Source organism: Ochotona curzoniae, unplaced genomic scaffold (assembly GCF_017591425.1).
Source record: "Ochotona curzoniae isolate NIBS_2020 unplaced genomic scaffold, NIBS_Ocur_1.0 contig_883, whole genome shotgun sequence".
NCBI lineage: Eukaryota > Metazoa > Chordata > Mammalia > Lagomorpha > Ochotonidae > Ochotona > Ochotona curzoniae.
Window position 1 is genome coordinate 16,018,431 of NW_024466599.1, and position 18,581 is coordinate 16,037,011.

The 18,581-nt window shown below is 39.6% G+C and overlaps 1 protein-coding gene across 5 annotated transcripts in view; it reads right to left on the reverse strand.

The window, feature by feature from the left end:
* The window catches only part of ATAD2B (ATPase family AAA domain containing 2B), a 153,965-nt gene that overhangs the window by 6,471 nt on the left and 128,913 nt on the right, over positions 1-18,581 (reverse strand). For 4 of the 5 annotated variants that reach the window (XM_040992904.1, XM_040992903.1, XM_040992905.1 and 1 more), the window contains 5 exons: positions 14,515-14,637; positions 10,746-10,883; positions 6,540-7,223; positions 3,618-3,745; positions 3,183-3,311 (listed from right to left, as the gene is read on the reverse strand). In XM_040992904.1, coding sequence (XP_040848838.1) covers positions 3,183-3,311; positions 3,618-3,745; positions 6,540-7,223; positions 10,746-10,883; positions 14,515-14,637 — 1,202 coding nt within the window. The remainder of the gene's footprint in view (positions 1-3,182; positions 3,312-3,617; positions 3,746-6,539; positions 7,224-10,745; positions 10,884-14,514; positions 14,638-18,581) is intronic. The other variant, XM_040992906.1, reaches the window with a different exon arrangement.

Consider the following 18,581-nt stretch of genomic DNA (forward strand, 5'->3'; position numbering starts at 1 on the left):
CACAGGGAAAATTATAAGAGATTTGGTCAGAGTTTGGAGGGCATGCATCAGGACAGGGATTCTTTATTTGCTGGTGCCTGTGCAGGGGACAACATGTCCAGAGGTACACGGGAGGCATGACAGCTAGCTATTCTAGGCCACAGAGGATATTGAGCGTCTTATCAGATGATAGAAAATAGAACAGAAGGGACAATTCTGCTGACCAAGCTCTGCAGCAAGTGTCTGGGTCTGTGGATGCACTAAGGTTCACCTGATCAGCCAACAGACCTTGGAAAGATTTTCTCGACCCTGGTGCAACGAAGTCAACAATGTCCCAGAACTACCAAAACCACTCAAATTAGCACCCTTAGAACATTCTTCCCCACATTGGGGTTTCTAAGGCATCATTAAACAACCACCCACCACCCCCAGGTGCTGATATAGTTTGACAGCAAGGAGCATCCCCCTACCCTTCCCCTCTTGCACACACAGATTAAAAAAAAAAAAAAAACTAAAACATTTGTCCCACCCACCTTCCTCCATACTTCAACCCTCCTCACCCTAATCAGAAGCCCACATGGGCGTGCATCCCTCTCAGCTGCATAGACAATATTGAAATAAAAATTATACTTGAAAAAGAATAGATTTGTATATACAAATTATAAATTTTATATATTAATTCTTTTTTTATACTTATGTGATCTAGTTCCCATGGCAATTTGAGAAGCTGAAGATGGGTAGCATTATGAGTTCCATTTTACAGATAAAGAAACCAAGGTAGAGGGGATAAATAACCTGAAAGCCAATAAATGGCAGCTTTACTCCAGAGCACCTTCTTACTCATATCCTGCTGATTCCCAAAGCAAAATGACTGCATTCAACGTAGTGGGGCTTATTTCAGAAAGCAGAAAGCACCTTGGTCCCATTCCTATCCACCTCTGACAACAGAGAGGTAAAAAGCCAGAATGACTAGCATCTGTCACTGCCACCAGGAAAGTCACATACTGCTGACTGCTACCAATTCCCTCCCTCCTCACAAAACTCAGGTTCCAGAAGACAGAGCTTCCAACTTCCATTCTCAGAGATGTTTCATTGCAGATGACTCAATCTGTTCCAACTAATATGAATAATGGAGGATAGATATAAAATAACTCAACTCCACACATTTTATTTAGGTATGCAAATGTCAGACATCTACGACATTTGGTTTCTTTTTCCTTTTTTTATTTATGTCTTTTTATTGGAGAGTCACACACACAGAGGGAAAGATCTTCCATCTGCTGGTTCACTCTCCAAACGGCTGCAATGGCCAGAGCTGAGCTGATCCAAACCCAAGAACCAAGAGCCTCTTCTAGGTCACCCACACCTTCTAGGTGCAGGATTCCAAGGCTTCAGGCATCCTCCACTGCTTTTCCAGGCCACATGCAGAGAGCTAGATAAGAAGTGGAACATCTGGGACATGAAACAGTGCCCACGTAGGGTCCTGGTGCTTGCAAGGAGAGGATTTGTTAATTGAGCCTTCATGCTTGGCCAGGTTTTCTTATTTTTAAATAGCTCCAAAGAAATTCCATTCCACAGTTCTATAAAATTAACCAGTGTACTACATGATTAATTAAAATCACTTCTACTAAACACTTAAATATATGTTGTGAAGTAGGGGGGAAAATCAGGTCATAAGTCCAAATACATGAGACCAGTATTGTAGTTCAGAGTGTTAAGCTGCTGCCTGGATACCAGCCTCCCAGATCAGCATCCCGTATTGCAGCACTGCTCTTCTGGTTTAGCTCCATGCTAATGTGCAGCAGCAAATAACCAGACTGCAAGATGCTGAGTTCTTGGCCCATGGCTTTGGCCTGATCGTGCCCCAGCTTGTGGCCATCCGGGGAGTGAATATATTTGGGGATGGAAAATAACTACCTCTGTCTCTCCTACTCTCTCTATAACTCTGCCTTGTGAATAAATTAAATCCTTTAGACAGAATATACAATATGATTCTAATTTTAAAATACAGATTCTTACTTTATGGTATAGCACGTGAAGCTGCCACCAGTGACACTAGCATCCCATTATGGGCTGCCTCAAGTCCCAGCTGTTCTACTTCCAATCATGATCCCTGCTAATGGCCTGGGAAAAATAGCAGAAGACAGTCCTAGTGCTGGGATCCTCGCACCCACACAGGAAAACTGGAAGCAGTTCCTATATCCTGATTTCAGCCTGGCCAAGTACTGGCCACTGGAGCCAGCTAAGCAGTAAAGCAGTGGAAGTAAGATTCCCTCTGTTTCTTCCTCTCTAACTCTGCCTTTTAAGCATATAAGTAATATAAATTTTATTGTATATATATATTTTTTCACATAAATGTGGCTGTAAGTTTTTAAATGCTCTCTTGCTTTGATTAAAATATTCCCAATTACACATAAAAAATAACTCTATAGAGTCTACATCTACTTTCTTAGATATACCAGAAAATAGTCATGGTCTTAACTCATTTTCTGCATCCCAAACATTTAGTACAGCATTGAATAATACAAGTACTTTAAAAATATTTAACAAACCACCAGATAAACTATCAGGCAAGTACATAAAGAGGGTCTCACTTAGCCATTTACTAGGTAGATAAGGGGTTACATTTGCTAAAGAAAAAGAAGTACAGCTTACTGATGAAATTATGCAACCAAATAGAGGAGCTCATCTGGCAAGGGAAGAACTTTTGTGTGGTCCTGAGTTGTGTACACATGGAATGGCTCCTCCCAAAAACAAGGAAGCATGAGGGTAACCAGTTCTTCCTGTGGCCATGTTACAGGGCAGAACGGGCTCCCTGAGACGTTAGGTTCTCTTCCACTGCCCACACTGACTGCTCCTTTGGATCAGCAGCAGCAGTAGGCTGTTGGGCCTTGCCCACATCCAAGAGATCCAAGCAATAAGCTCTGTCAGCACGGTAGTGATAGGCAAAGCAGTGGGGAGCCAGCACAGGCTGCTTTGAGTATTTTGCCAATCCAGAACCACGGATTTCTGTGCTTTGGCAAGCTAGGAACACAGATAACTTCTTTCCTGAGACAAAAAGACATGGAAAGCTTTCATTCTTCAAAATATAACTCTTAATGCTTCTGGTGAAAGACGCAGATTTAGGCTCAATCTTTTTCCCCTTGACCCTTTGGACAAGTAAAATCACACATTTATTTACTGTACATGAATTAAGCACTTACCTCTACAAGTTGTGATTTGTCATAATCTTTCCGATGACGGTAGATGCACTGACTAAGAAGAGAATATAATCTCTCAAGCTGGTCAACTGCCAGATTGTTGCTTTTATCTACCAACAAATCAAGCAATTTCTAAAAAAATCAAAAGAATAAAATAGGTTTATTTCAGTACTCAAAATGAAATAGAAGACAGACATCTTAAGGCTATGGGTTTCAATGTCATCCGACATTACAAGATTCTAGGGTTTACTTTATAACCAAGAATATTCTCAAATATTTCAACCCCTCAAAACACATACAATTCTTTTTTACGAAAAGGCCCAAGACATTTAATTCCTAGGTTAAAGCAAAATAATTTCAAAACTAGTTTTACTCAATTGCCTACAGATGCGTACACACCTGCACGCATGCATTTACCACCAGGACAGCTGGGCTTACCTTCAGCCTCTCGCGGTCCACTTTGAGAGGCGGCACAGGCTCCGAAGGCTCTTCTGGAACCAGTTCCAGGCTTGTTGCTTTGGCCTGCTCTAAAATTAATTTACGGCATTTCTTTACTTTAAAAGCACCTACAATTGAGGGGAAAAATGCACTGCAGCAAGTAAAACTCAAGAAAAGTCAATCTTAAGCAACTACAGCTTCTTCTACTCACCAATCCCCTTTTAGAATGACTGCTTTTTTTTTCCTTGTACAAATAAATGACTCAAAGTTAATTAAACCACAACTATGAAAACCAAGAATCTCACATAACAAACATATCTACTAAGAAGGAAGAAGAAAGTAGTCTTCACCTTTAAGGACTGACTTGAAACAGTCTCACTCTTTTCATAGTTACCATTTTACAATTTGAAGCTTTTGAAAATGGAAGCCTAGTGAGGCAGATGCTTACACAGAGTGGAGCCAATCTGCCTAGATATCTGCCTCCTGACCCAAAACCCTTCACGTTTCTCACTTTCTTGTATCCCACTGCCTACATTTCTCTGGGAGAGTCATCTGAGCTACAACATTTAAGGTGCAATGCCTATGGTGGGCATATAGCCTAGTGATCCAAATACCAGCTTGGGTGCCTACACCCCTTGATGCAATGCCTAGGTTCAAGCCCTGGCTCTGCTCCCAATTCCAGCCTCATGCTAACATCTATGTTAGCAGGCCACCAAATGATAGTTAAGGTAGCTGAATTCCTGCCACTAACATGGAAGAATGGGACTGAGTTTCCAGCTCCTGGCTCTCATTCCCAGGCTGGCCCAGCCTTAGTCTCTGTGGGCTTTGGGGGTATGAACTAATAGATGGGGTTCTTTCTGTCTCTCTGATACCCAAATAAATAAAATTAATAAATTCTTTAAAAGTATAATATGGCTAATGTTATCTTAGAATTAGTGTATTCTATTTTCCTCCTACTGTCTTGCAGAGAAAATAGAAATGTCAGGCCTGAAGCAACAGCCTGTGACTAAATCCTCACCTTGCACACCCTGGATCCCATATGGACACTGGTTCATATCCCAGCTACTCCATTTCACTTCCAGCTCCCTGCTTGTGGCCTAGGAAAGCAGTACAGGACAGCCCAAAGCCTTGGGACTCTGCACCCACATGGGAGACCCAGAAGAAGCTCCTGGATCCTGGGTTCAGATCAGCTCAGTTTCAGCTGGGGTGGCTGCTTGGGGACTGAACCAGTGAATAAAAGATCTTTCTCTCTGTCTCTCCTCCTCTCTGTAAATCTGACTTTCCAATGAAAACAAACAAACAAAAAAATCTTAAAAAAAAAAAAAAAAGATAGAAGTGTTTGGGCCCAGCATGGTAGCTTATTGGCTAAAGTCCTTGTCTTGCACATACTAGGATCCCATATGGTGCCAGTTCTTAGCCCGGCGGCCCTGCTTAGCCTCCAGCTCCTTGCTTGTGGCTGGAAAAGCAGTTAAGGGCATTGGGACCCTGCACCCACGTGGGAGACCAGAAAGAAACTCCTGGTTCCTGGCTTTGGATAAGCTCAGCTCTGGCCATTGTGGTCACTTGGGAAATGAACCAGTAGATGGAAGACTTCCTCTCTGACACTCCTCCTCTCTGTATATATGACTTTCCAATAAAAACAAAATACATGTTTAAAAAATACAGAAGTGTTGAAGTAGGTGAGTATATCCTCACTGTGCCCATTTCTGTGAGGGATAGGAAGGGTAGACAGAGCATTGAGCACTTTGCTCCTCAAAGCAGGACAACCCTACAAGGAGATTGAGGGGGAAGGAACACAGAGACAAGCTCACACAGTTTCAGAATCTCATACTTTTCCTCTATCCTGCATTCTGCCTCTTACTCTCTAACCTCCAATGCTTCTTCCTTCATTTCATCAGTCCAACTTCTACACAAGAGGCTGGGCATTCAGTGTAGCAGCTGGCTGCCAGTTGGGATGCCCATATCCCACTTCAGAGGTTATTGGGTTTGAGTCTTGGCTCTTCTTGTAATTCCAGTTTAATGCCACCCTGGAAGGCAGCAATTTTTACATAAAAGCTTTTAGATCACCAACTGAATTAAGCCTTTCCTGCAAGAACAGCAGCACTGGTATAGATCCTCCTATAGATCCAGTCAGCCTCATGTCACAGAGTTCCTTCCTTTTTCTACTCACTTACTTAACCCTAGCTTTAACACAGTACTCAGGTCTTATTTATATGACAGCCATAAATATACAGTGCTCTTAAAACTACTCTCGGGGCTAGTGCAGTGGCTTATATTAACCCTCTGCCTGTGGCACTGACATCTCATATGGATCCCAATTCAAGTCCCAGATATTCCACTTCCAATCCAGTTTAGGTCCTTGGGCCCCTATACCCATGTAGGAGACTCAGAGAGAAGCTCCTGGCTCCTGGCTTCAGATCAACTCAGCTCAGGCCATTGTGGCCATTTGGGGAAATGAAACAATAGATGGAATGTCTCCTTCTATAATTGTCTTTTTATCTCTGTAAATTTTCCTTTCTAGTAAAAATGAATAATTGGAAAAAACTACTATTAGCAAATATTGAAGAAAGAGAAATTTTTAACAGGCAGCATTTAAGAACAGCAAAACTCTTTTTATCCATTGAAAGAATTTTGAGACTTTGACTTTCCTATTTATCCTACTTGCTAATTCTGCTAGAGCTTTAAGAAGCTAGCAGGGAAGAAAAAAAAAAGCAAAACAAACAAAAACTTTTCCCACATATCCCAAAAGCACTTTCATTTGAGTGTACTTTTCAAGGGAAAGGAAATGAAAACCTCAACAGATTCTCAAAGAGGTATAATTATTCATCAACTATTCCTACTGGGAATCAGATAAAACATGTAATAAATTAACTCTGGAGTTTTAAGTCATTAGAAGAAGATGTTTTAAATTATTAGCTCTACCTTCTTGATCCAGCTCTGTGTCTTTAGTCCCTGGATCAGAGGTTGGCTCTAACTTCTCACCGCTGCCACACCGCAGGGCCTCTAGTTTCTCGGGATCTCTTCCAAGGTCTTCCGTCGAAGCTTCTGGTTTTTCTCTAGTCTGGTCCTCCATAACAATCTTTTGTTCAGAATTACATTTTTCCCTACTACTACAGAGAGAAACTACTTCAGCTTTGCCATTCTGACACGCCCTGGCTGGGAGTCCCTCAAAGCTGTCAGTGGAAGCTTCACCATTGAGGCAGTTTCCTTTAAGGAAAGGCTCTTTCCTAGATGTCTGTTCTGGATTGAGAGAACCACTGCTGTTGACAAGGAGAGATTCATTCGAACTTTCCTCTTCAGTGGACGCAAAGTTCTCTTTCGTGCCTGCTCCACTGCTAAGCCTCTGCCCCTGATCCATGTCCATGATGTCACACGACGACTCATCATTGGTCATAGACAGGTCTCCAGTTTCTTCTCCATTCTCCTCATGGCAGTCAGTGTTTATCTCAAACTCGCCATTTTCCAGCAACTTCCTGTCCTCCGAATGGTTCTCAAAGTCTGCAAATTTGGTGTCTTCTTCATCTTTTTTTAAATTATTGACCTTTCTTTTCTTAATAATTCCTTTACCCCACTGCGATCGTCGCCTTGATTTTCTCCGAACCCGAACTGTTTCACAAGAAAGAAAAACATTACCTTACAAAAGTTTACTGAATAGAATCCAAAAGAATGTAAACCCACACTGGTATAACACATGGCATATCCATGCTAACTAATTCCTATTGTCTACAAACATGGAATCAACAGGATCAAGTCAGGGATGAATTCTGTACAATAAAAATTTCTTAAAAATTTGCTCCATGAACACTTCTACTTTTCTACTTTTTAGCTACTCTTAGTCACCAACACCCAGGACCCAAACACACCTACATTTAGGGAATGATCACATTCCCGGTTGCCCACAAGTCAAACCTGAATTTCCACCAGAAAGGTGAGTGCTTTACCAGCAAGACCACCAAAAAAATAGCTCCGAAACCATGAAAGGAAAAAAATAACACAACATGATAGGATACTGAGGGACATCCCCACAAAGGATTCCTGTTCTCCCTCCCTCCAGAAAAGAAAGAATCACCTACAGTTCCTAGATCACAGATAGAAGCCTTATAAAGTCATATGGACAATTTGGTTACTCAATTGTCAACAACTAGTTACCTAGCAGCATCAACTTCTTTAGTTGTTTAAACATATGTAGAGAAACTAAATCCTCTTCTAATCAAAGCATCAATAATATGAGCAGTTTTAAAAGTAAATATTTGGTCAATCCCATGAAAAGGGAGGTCTACAAACACAACTGGGACTACAGCAGGACATGCCATAAACTATGACGACGTCGTGACTGGGCAGGGCAGGGTACAAGGTGAGAATGAAATCACTGTAACAGGCAAGTTTATCCCATTATCTCTTAATAAAAAGTTAACTTGTATGCTGTAATTTATGACACTATACAGTACAATTAAGTATTCTTTGGAATGTTTAAATACAATTTTAAAGCCACTTAAGCTAAACCCCATCACCTTCAGAATCTAAAGCCAAATTCTAGATATTAGTTCACTGAAGTAAGTAACTTTTGGAACCATGAAATTATTGAATTTGTTCTATTTTTTTTAAAGAGATGAAATATACTTTTAATATATTAAAACTAAAAAGCTTACTATGACATTACTAGGTGTAGATGGTTTAAGCCATGATTCTAAAATTGCTTTTTAAGACAAAGGAATATGGTCTGATGATAATCCTTGTTTTTCAGACTCAAACTGTGTAATATGAACTTGTAGTCTACTGACAGGTTTTACATACTTTGGTCTCAGTGTATTCATACAAAATGGAAAGATTTAGGTGTAAATATTTCTCATTTCTATCCACTAAAGGTTCCTGAAATCACCTCCAATACTCAACTAATTTAACAATCTGGCTTGAAATATATTTTCCTACTATTGTTAGACCCATCTTCTCATTTCCCCCCCATTAAGTTCTATTTTTATAATCCACAGTTACGGGTAATTAGCACAACAAAGAAAAATAAAATGTCTGTATTGATCTTCTGTTAGAAGCTGGTACTCAGTCTCCAGTGATGGGCATTGGTAGGCACTCCATTAACTATATAAAGATGAATGAGGCAACTTTAAAAATGAGAGAAAAATATTCCGCTAGCTCTGACTTAAAAAAGAGTTGTGACATTTCTACAACCTGACAAGTCCCTCCAGCTGTGCAGCAACAGTACAAGAGACTTCCTCTGCTCTTGCCCAAGCCGTGGATCTACAGAAACAATCAGAGGCTGAGCTCTGCTCCATAAAGATGCAACTCAGCTACTTTGCACGCAGCTCACTAGGAAAAGGCTAGAAGCCCTACTGAAGCAAATTTATTTCTAATGCTTTCATCCTAGCTAACAACAAAGGAAAGTGTTATCAATCTTTGGGAGTTAGAATTGGAGCTATTTTCCCTCTCACATTATTTCTAATGGTTGGTACAGTTTTTGTAAAGTAAGAGAAACTGGTCACACAAAAGCTCCATGAGAATAAGAATTCTTGTTTCACTCACTTCACAGTACTTGGAATGTGACAGCAATACATATCTGTGGATCAAATCCTTAATCTATAACTTCCTTCATTAGAGGTGCATTGATGCTGGTTTAGGGACATTCTTAGAGGTAACATTATGGCATCATTGAACTCACTTCCAAAATCAAGGCCTCAGGAAAGCAATTCTTCCTTATAAACACTGAAGAATTTATAAACTTGTTTGCATCTTCCTTATAAACTCTTATTTATATCTTCCTTATAAACATTTATTTAGATAAGTTAATACAAAACAAATGATGTGTCACATGTGCCATCTACTGGTAAGAGACAAAATCCACACTTGTAGAGTGAGTCAAACATTTGAAGTAACTTAATTCAATGCATTTTCATTACTAAACATTTGTTTCAGGTGCAGAGAATGTCAAAGATTTCAAGGTGTGAATTAAAGTGCTATAAGTAAAGTCATGATATAATATACAACTACATAAAACAATTTTCATCAATTTTATGGCAAGCAAATGCATCACAAAGTCCTTTCTCAAACTTCCTTACATATGAGTGACACATTTTCAGAGGACAAGTGAAAAAAAAAAGTGAGTATAACTCATTCATTCAAACTCAATGCCATGAGTGGAAGGAACATGTTAAGGTCAATATTATTGGTAATTAAACCAGCATCATTACTTTTGTGCCAGAAGAACAGTATGTATCTTTCAAGACAGGCTATCTTCAGGTAATAGAAGGAGTATATTAGAAAGATGCTATGTTTATAACATCAATCTTTTAGAAATTTTATACATGAACATGAGTAAAAATGAAAAATAAAACACTGAATTTTTTCTTTAACTACATCCCATTCAGCTAGACAAAGAAAGCTGTGAAGAATTTTCAAACCAAGCACAAAATATTCCACCAGAAAAACCAAACTCCTACCGCCTATCAGTCACTCCCGTATGCCAGAGTTTCCATTTCCCACTGAAAAGAACACCCTGCCTAGCATACGACAAGGGGATGATGACAGCGATGGAAAGCAAGCCGGTTGGCTTTGCATGTCTACGTAAAAAAGCAAAGTTTAACACTGAAAATATCCAAACCTACATAATTTACAGCAGCAAGTACTGAATAAGGATAGAAAACAGCAAATATGTTTAAAAAAATACAATTTCAGGGTGGGGCAGATATGTGACATTGTGGTTAAACTGCCACTTAGGATGTCTTCTTCCCATTATTGGAATGCCTGCGCACCAGTTCCAATTCTGCTTCCGGTTTCAGCTCATGCACACCTTGGGAGGCAAGGGGCAATGATTTAAGTGCCAGGTCCATGCATGTGGAAGACCTGGATTAACTGAATTTCTGCCTTGTAATCTGACCCAACTTTGGCTGTCGCAAGCTTTTAGGAATTAAACCAAGGAATGGCAGATTTGTCTTTTTCTCTGCCTTTCAAATAAGTAATTAAAAAAAATTGTGATTCAGTATGTTACTCCACAAGCTCTTCACTTCTGAAAGCAGAGATTAAAAGACCTGTGGAAAAATAGCAGTTTGTGTATCCCGCTCCTAGCAAATCCGATCCCTAGCGGTTGTTACCACTACTGGATAACATGCTCTCACTCACATGCACATTTATTTGCAGAATTGTGCCAGACATCCATTGGATTTCTTTGTTTGTGCCGAAATGCCTCTTCAACTCTCGTTTCTGTCTTCCGAGCTGCAGTACCATGAGGATTTATTTGTTCTGCTGTTACTGATAAGCCTGCAAGCAAAAGATAAGCAATACCTATTTAAATATTCCCAGCTACATAAACGAACAAGGTTAAAAAAAAAAAAGCCTGAAATACAAAACTGAGTTTTAAAGTCATTAATTATATTTGGACAGTTTGTAATTCAGATGGAAAGATTGTCTTTTAAAATCATAAAGACAAAACAACCCAACAGACCATGCTTCCACTTAATCCCCCAAAGAGAGCCCATTGTCCCTTCACTTCAATTCATAAAGGGACAAATGTTGCATTATTATGACTGTGGGAACGTAAGGTTACATACTGTCTGGAAGTCATCTTCTCCACCATTTTAGAACCTCCAGTAAGTGTTTATGTGTCCAATAACCACACTCCCATGAACTGTATGAGTCTGGTGTTTGCTCCTATCATACCATGATGTGGTAATTAGTGTTACTTTCAAGATAAGAAACCATCCTGTCTCAGTTTTCTTCATGAAAGTCCTCTCTTCTGTGTGGTCTTCCTTCAAGGTTGCTGTCTCCAGGGTCCTTCCTGTAATCTCTTTTCTTCTCACTCTAACCCACATCTTTCTCAACAAAGTATCACTTTTGTGTTCAATTTTTTTTATCAGTTTATAATAATTCTCTAATCTACATCTTTAGCCCAAACACCTCTTGCCATCTGACCCATACATACAGAATTGCCTATTTGATGTCTCCAGTTGGGTGCCCTAAAGATGAGTCAAATTTGAAAGTAACTGGCTTTTCTTTCTCCATTAAAGCCAAAAAACAATCAGCTACCTGGACTGTCTTTCCATCTGGATTGGCAATGTTAGCAACAACCAAGTCATTCAGTCAGTAATAAGGCAGTGTAGTACCCTCCCCTTACTACAGTCACACCACTTGTTTTTCCTCTTTTTACTGTTATTTCAGCCATTAAAAGCCTAGACTCCTCCAATAGTTTTTTTCCCTAGCAGTTTTATTGAGATGTAACTTATATAATATGAAATTACCTGTTTCAAGAGTACAATCAATTTTTAGTAAATTTACAGATCTGAATGGTTACCAAAAAAGTTTCATTTTAGATAGCTGTTCCAGACAACTACTACTTTTTGTCTCCATGTATTTGCCTCATCTGGACATTTCATATAAAACAAAAGGACTTCAAAAAGTTCACAAAATACAGAATCAAAAGGTAAGTTTATTTTGGTGTAAAATGAGTTTTAATCCTTGTGCAGTTTTTTCACAACACACAGCCATAAAGTTTTTGAAAAGCCTCAACTGCACTGATTTAGAAAATTTTTCTAGCAAAATAAACATCTTTAAATGCCAATCCTCGTGAGGCTTTTGAAGGACCCTCCTCTAGGCTAGACTGCCTTTGTTCAGTCAACATGATACATCAGAAGTTCATCCAGGTTGAACTGTGTTTCAGTACCTGTTTCTTTCATTGGCGAGTTGCATGCCACAGTATGGTTACACTATGTTTTGCTTACTCATGGACATTTGGGATATTTCCAGTTTGGGGTTAAGATGAACAATACTGGGTCCAGCATAACGATGAAGGGACCTAATGCTTCACCTGTGGCACCAGCATCCCATATGGGCACCAGTTTGAGTCCTGGCTGCTCCATTTCTGATCCAGCAATCTATTCATGTTCTGGAAAATCATCAAAAGTTGGAGCCCCTACACCCATGTGGGAAACCCAGAAAGGCAGATCAGATTTACAGAGAGAAAGACAGACAAAGAGAAAGACCTTCCATTCACTGGTCATCTCCCCAACTGACTACAATGGCCAGAACTGAGCCAATCTGAAGCCAGGAGCCAGCAGTTTCTTCCAGGTCTTCCATGCGGTATAGGATCCCAAAGACTGTGGGTCATCTTCTACTGCTTTTCAAGGCCATAAACAAGAAGCTGGATGGGAAGTGGAACATCTGGGAGACAAACCAGTGCCCATATGGTTTTCTGGTCCTTGCAAGGTGAGGATTTAGCCACTAGGCCATCATGTTGTGTCCTGTTTCATACTTCTGTGCCTTTAAAATTATACATGCGGGGCCCGGCGCGGTGGCGCAAGTGGTTAAGGCACTCGCCTTGCACACCCGGGATCCCAGATGGGCACTGGTTCTATCCCGACAGCCCCGCTTCCCTTCCAGCTCCCTGCCTGTGGCCTGGGAAGACAGTCGAGGATGGCCCAAAGCTTTGGGACCCTGCACCTGCACGGGAGACCCAGAAGAGGCTCCTGGCTTCAGATTGGCATAACATCGGCCGTTGCGCTCACTTGGGGAGTAAATCATCGGATGGAAGATCTTCCTCTCTGTCTCTCTTCTCTGTATATCCACCTTTCCAATAAAAAAATAATAAAAATAAATCTTTTTAAAAAAATTATACATGCTACTGTTTGCTCTGTGGTGCCTCACTTCCAGTCGCTGCCTCCCCATTTTTCTCTTCCACTACAGAACACTGCTATATTCGTTCCTGAACCTCTGAGCAAAAAGCTGTGTTCCTTACCAGAAGGTCTGGTTCTGAACATATTTCAACCAGTGCATGTTTTGAACTATACTTGATTTGTTCTACATTTCTTTCCTTCAAAGCGAGTGTTTCTCAAGGACAGGATTATATATTGAATATACAAACCATGCTCGCCAATAATAATCATCCACTAATTTGTATAGAAAGAAAAAGAAATTTCTAAAGATCTTTTAAAAGTACTAGTACTGAGTGTAAACTGATTTTAAAAATGTCTTCAAATATGAGCTGTCTGAAATCAAATCTGATTTGGTGTTAAAAGCACAGAGGGTTTAAGCCACTACCACATGCAAAGCTGGCATGCCATATGGGCTGCCAGTTCAAGTCTCAGCTGCTCTATTTCCAATCTAGCTCTTTGCTATTGTACCTGGAAAAGTGACAGAAGATGGCCCAAGTCTTCAGATCCCTGTCACCAATGTGGGTGATAGACAGAGCTCCGGCCTCCTAGCTTCAGCCTGGCTCAGTTCTGGCCACTGTGAAGCAACAGATGCAAGACATCTTGCCTATCCCCACACCCCCTCTGACTTTGCCTTTCAGCTAAACAAATTAAAATAAAAGAGAGAGAGAGGGAGAAATCAACAGGAGGCAGCATTGCAGCACAGACTAAGCCTGTGCTTATATGGCAGCATCCCATATCAGGGTGACAACTGGAGTCCTGGCTGTAATCCAGCTTCCTCCTCCTGGCAATGCCGCAGATGACGGTCCAACTACTTGACACCAGCACCCATACAAGAGACCAAGATGAAGTTCCTGGTTCCTAGCTTCTGCCTGGTCCAGCCTTGGCTGTTGTGACCATTTGAGGAGTGAACCATGAATAAAGATCTCTCGTTGATTGTCTATCGCCCTTTCTCTGTGAGTCCCTCTGGTTTTCAAATAAATAAATACAAAGGAATGATATTAAAAATTGTACTTCTTTTGAACTGCACTAGAAAGTGCTTGTTTTTTGTAGTGCTATTACAGTAAGCCCTCTTAGAAGGTATAATTTTAGACATTTTTGAGAATCTACATGACACATACTAGTATCAGATGTGAACTGAAGCTATGTCTCAACACAAGTTACATTCCTAAGTAACAGCATTCAATGACGCTTGGTTGCAAGTGAACACATGTGGTTCCATTAGGAGGTTTATTTCTACAACTTACCTCTTTTTATTCTGGCTTCCTTAATTTCTTCACAGAGTTTATTAAACTCTGGATCCAATTCAGCTGCAATTATGGCATGTGCAGTGTCCTTCAGGGTACAAGCTCTGTGCCTAATTATTTTATCTGTTTAAAAAGTTGGCCAAAAGTTATTATACTTACAAATGAAACACAAGACATTGAAGAAAAGCACCTAAATATTTCAATAAAATTGTAAAAATATTTCTAGGTAAAAAAAGGTTCATTTTAATGGTAGGTTATTATGAAATACAATATGTTACTCAATCAAATTAATAATTGTCTAGAAATTGAACTTTTAGGATTTCAAGGTACCAAACCTATGGCTACTCACCCAGTCCTGCAGCTTTGAATACAGACTTCCAAATGTTTAAAACTCACACATTTTTCTCTCCATCCCAATGTCTACGGACATGATCTACCTGACGCTGCCACTTGGCGAGTGGTTATCCCAAACTTCTGACCCAAACTGGGTTTCTCATTTCCCTGCACCCTGCTACTGAATCTGCCCTTTCTCTCACACTCTCTACCACCTCAGTACAGGAGTCTCCTCCCCACTCAGCTGACCAAACCAGAAACCTCAAGGACTATGCTTGTATTATTAACTTTTTAATTAAAAATGTGAACTTTTCAATAATTTTAAAAGAACTCAAGATATTCACTATGTGCCCAAACCAAGTTACCAGAGATAAAAATCTGAAAATTAAAAAAAATCTCATTTTTCTTATATAATTGCTTTTAAAAAAATGCTAAGCATCATGTTATTCCCTTAAAAAAAAAGTGACTTATTTTTTAAACAATGAAATAAGCACAAAGAGACTTTCTAAGCTAAGAGTACCAGCAGTATATAAAGTACAGACAAGGCCAGGAAAACACAGCAGAGCTTCAGGACAGTGACACCTGAAAACTGTACTGAAGGAAGGGCCTCTGCTCTATGCTAACCCAGTAGTTCCCATTGACACATAAAGTAATGTAAACAGAGTCCCCTAGAGTTGAACAAGGCAAACATTAAAAGGCAAGTAAATAAACAAGATAACTTATAGGGTAACACAAGAATCCAAAGTCACAAAATGGCATCTGTTTTATCCTCTCTAGCAAAGGAAAAAAAGGTATGAACAAGAAAAAAAAAAAAATAGATCCTACATACATAACAGGTCATTACAAAAATCTTACAAAAATAAATACAAAACACTCAAAGGCAACCAGTAATATATTTCCAAGAGATTTTCTCTAAATACTCAGCCAGTATTGATAATCAACTAAAGCAGGAAAAGTCAAGTGGCAGTCATGCAATAGTGAATAGAATTTTTCACACTAGTATAGAAAAATGCTGTTAAGGACTCTGCATGGTAGCCTAGTGGCTAAAGTCCTTGCCTTGCACATGCAAGGATCCCATATGGTACCAGTTCTGATCCAGCTACCTGCCTGAGGCCTGCAAACCAGTAAAGGACAGCCCAAGACCTTGCGACTCTGCACCCAAATGGGAGACTCAGAAGAGGCTCCTGGCTCCTGGCTTCCAATCAGCTCAACTCCAACTGTTGCAGCCACTTAGGCAGTGAACCTGCAGATGGAAGATCTTCCTCTCAGTCTCTCCTTTTCTATGTAAATCTGACTTTCCAATGAAAATGAAAATAAATAAATCTTATTTTAAAAAAAAAGAAAAACCATTGAAAGGAAATGGGCAGGAAAATAATGTGACTCAAATCTGTATCTCTGAATGATCATTTTCAATATTATCTGGATACTGGATTGAAGGGAGTCAAGAATAAAATCCAGCAGCACAGTGACAGGTTCCTTTTTCAGTCACAAAAGTTGGTGACTTGAACCAGGGTCAATGGTGGCTGTAGTGGTAGCTGTGAAAGAAGAGAATACAACATATTTTAAATGGAATCTCAATAATAAAGTTGATGAGAGCAGGTCAAACTGCAGCTGGTAATGCCAATTTCCCATGTCAGAGTATACAGTCAAGTCCCAGATACTCCACTTCCAATCCAGTTTCCTGTTAAAGTGCCTGGTAAGGCAGTAGTAAATGACCCAACTATGTGGGCCCCACCATGCATGTGGTGACCGGGATGGAGCTCCTGAATGGAGCTCAAGACCTGGCTGTTGTGACCATGTGAGGAGCAAACCAAAGGATAAAAGATAACTGTCCCCCGCCCTCATCTTTCCCCTCATTCTCTGTTACCCTGCCCTTCAAATAAGAAATAGAAATCTTTGAAGTAGATGTGAGAGTATGTAATGGTATCAAAGTTTCCCTAACTTCTTGCATGCACAACACACAGACAGAACTACTACTGTTAAACATACACAAAAAAAGAAAAGAGTGGGAAAGGGAGAGAGAGGGAGGGAGGAAGGAGAGGCAAAAAAAGAAACAGAAAAGACCAAAAGGAAAGAAATTAGCTGCCAAGTTTTAGGTTAAAGAGCTTTGCATTCAGCATTGCAAACTGAAATGCCCAAGAAATTCTTAATGGAGATATCCTTTATGACTGAAGAACCACAATCTTCTATAACCAGCATTTATTATTAGCATACTGTGTTTATGGTCTTTTTAAAAATATATTTTTATTTTGAATTCTGAATTATGTGGACAATTTCGTATATGCTGGGAGTCCCCTCCCAAGTCCCACCCCCCGACAGATGTTCCCCACTTTACTACAATAGTGTAGTCCTTCATAAGGAATCATAATTATATCAGTCTCTTATTTACGTGTACCCCGACATTGTTGGTACAAACAATGGGATGCTGGACTGCCTGACATTGTCCGGTCTTTTTAAAGAATAGATTTAATGAAGCATAATAGACATATAAAGAACTATATACATTTAATGTAAAAAAAAAAGTGTATTTATACTTTGACATAGGTACACATCAAAAACATCCTCCCAATTGGAATACTAAACTTGTCCTTCACCATCAAAATTTCCCTATGTCTCTCTAATTTCCCTCTTCACCTTTCCTCACAAACCTCCATTCCTAAGCTCCCACCAATTCACTTTCTACTACTACAGATCAGCTTATATTTTCTAAATTTATACACACACACACACATATATATATATATTATTCAGAGAACATTCTCTGTATCTCTGTTCTTTAGCTCAACATAATTATTGAGATTTATCCCAGCTGCTACAGGTATCAGTATTTCATTGCTTTTATTGCTCAGTAGTTATCCAATTGGTGGATGTGACAATCTGTCCAGTTACATGGTGATGTCACATTAAGAATAATCATCGTATTGGCTATCATGAACAAAGATACACAAACATAAATAATCTGTGAATTAACATAAGGCTGGGACATATGAGAACTGTATATTTCACATTCTAAGGCACTATTGAAGTGTTTTTCCAAAGTAGTTGAACATTTTACATCTTTATAAGCAGAGTATCAATAGTTCATTCTCATAATGAAGTGCTGGGGTTTAAAACCAGCTTCCTGTTAATAAAAGCACAGCCTGGGAAGTCCTGGTGGCAGCACGAGTAATTGAATTCCTGCCAACCACACTGGGGACCTGAATTGAGTTCCTGGCTCACACCTTACGCCCAGCCACATCTAGCCATTGGAGTATTAGGGAAATGAACTAGGGATGGTAGCTTTCTTTCTGCCACTCAAATAATATTAACTTTCAAAAACAACTATGCATGAGTCTATTTCAGAGCCATTTTATTGACCTTTATATCAATATTTCTCTGTATAGATTACTCTAACTTGGAATCTTGAAACAAGGTGTATTAAATCATGCAGTTCTGCTTTATTTTTTAAGTTGCTGTGTCTCTTCATTGTTGCCTGCACTTTCATATGAATTCTGATGGGTGCTCCATCTAAGATTCAGTCTGGGGAGAAATGATGTCTTCACAATGCTGAGTCTTCCAATCTACACACATATCTTCCCACTTGTTTCTCCTCTAATCTCTCTTAGCAGTATTTTAAAGTTGTCATATGTAAGTCTTGTATATAGATATGTATTCATATTTTTGTTACTACTGACTACTGTAAGCAGTGCTTTAAAATTTAATTTCCTATTGCTTGTTTTTCATATACAGAAATA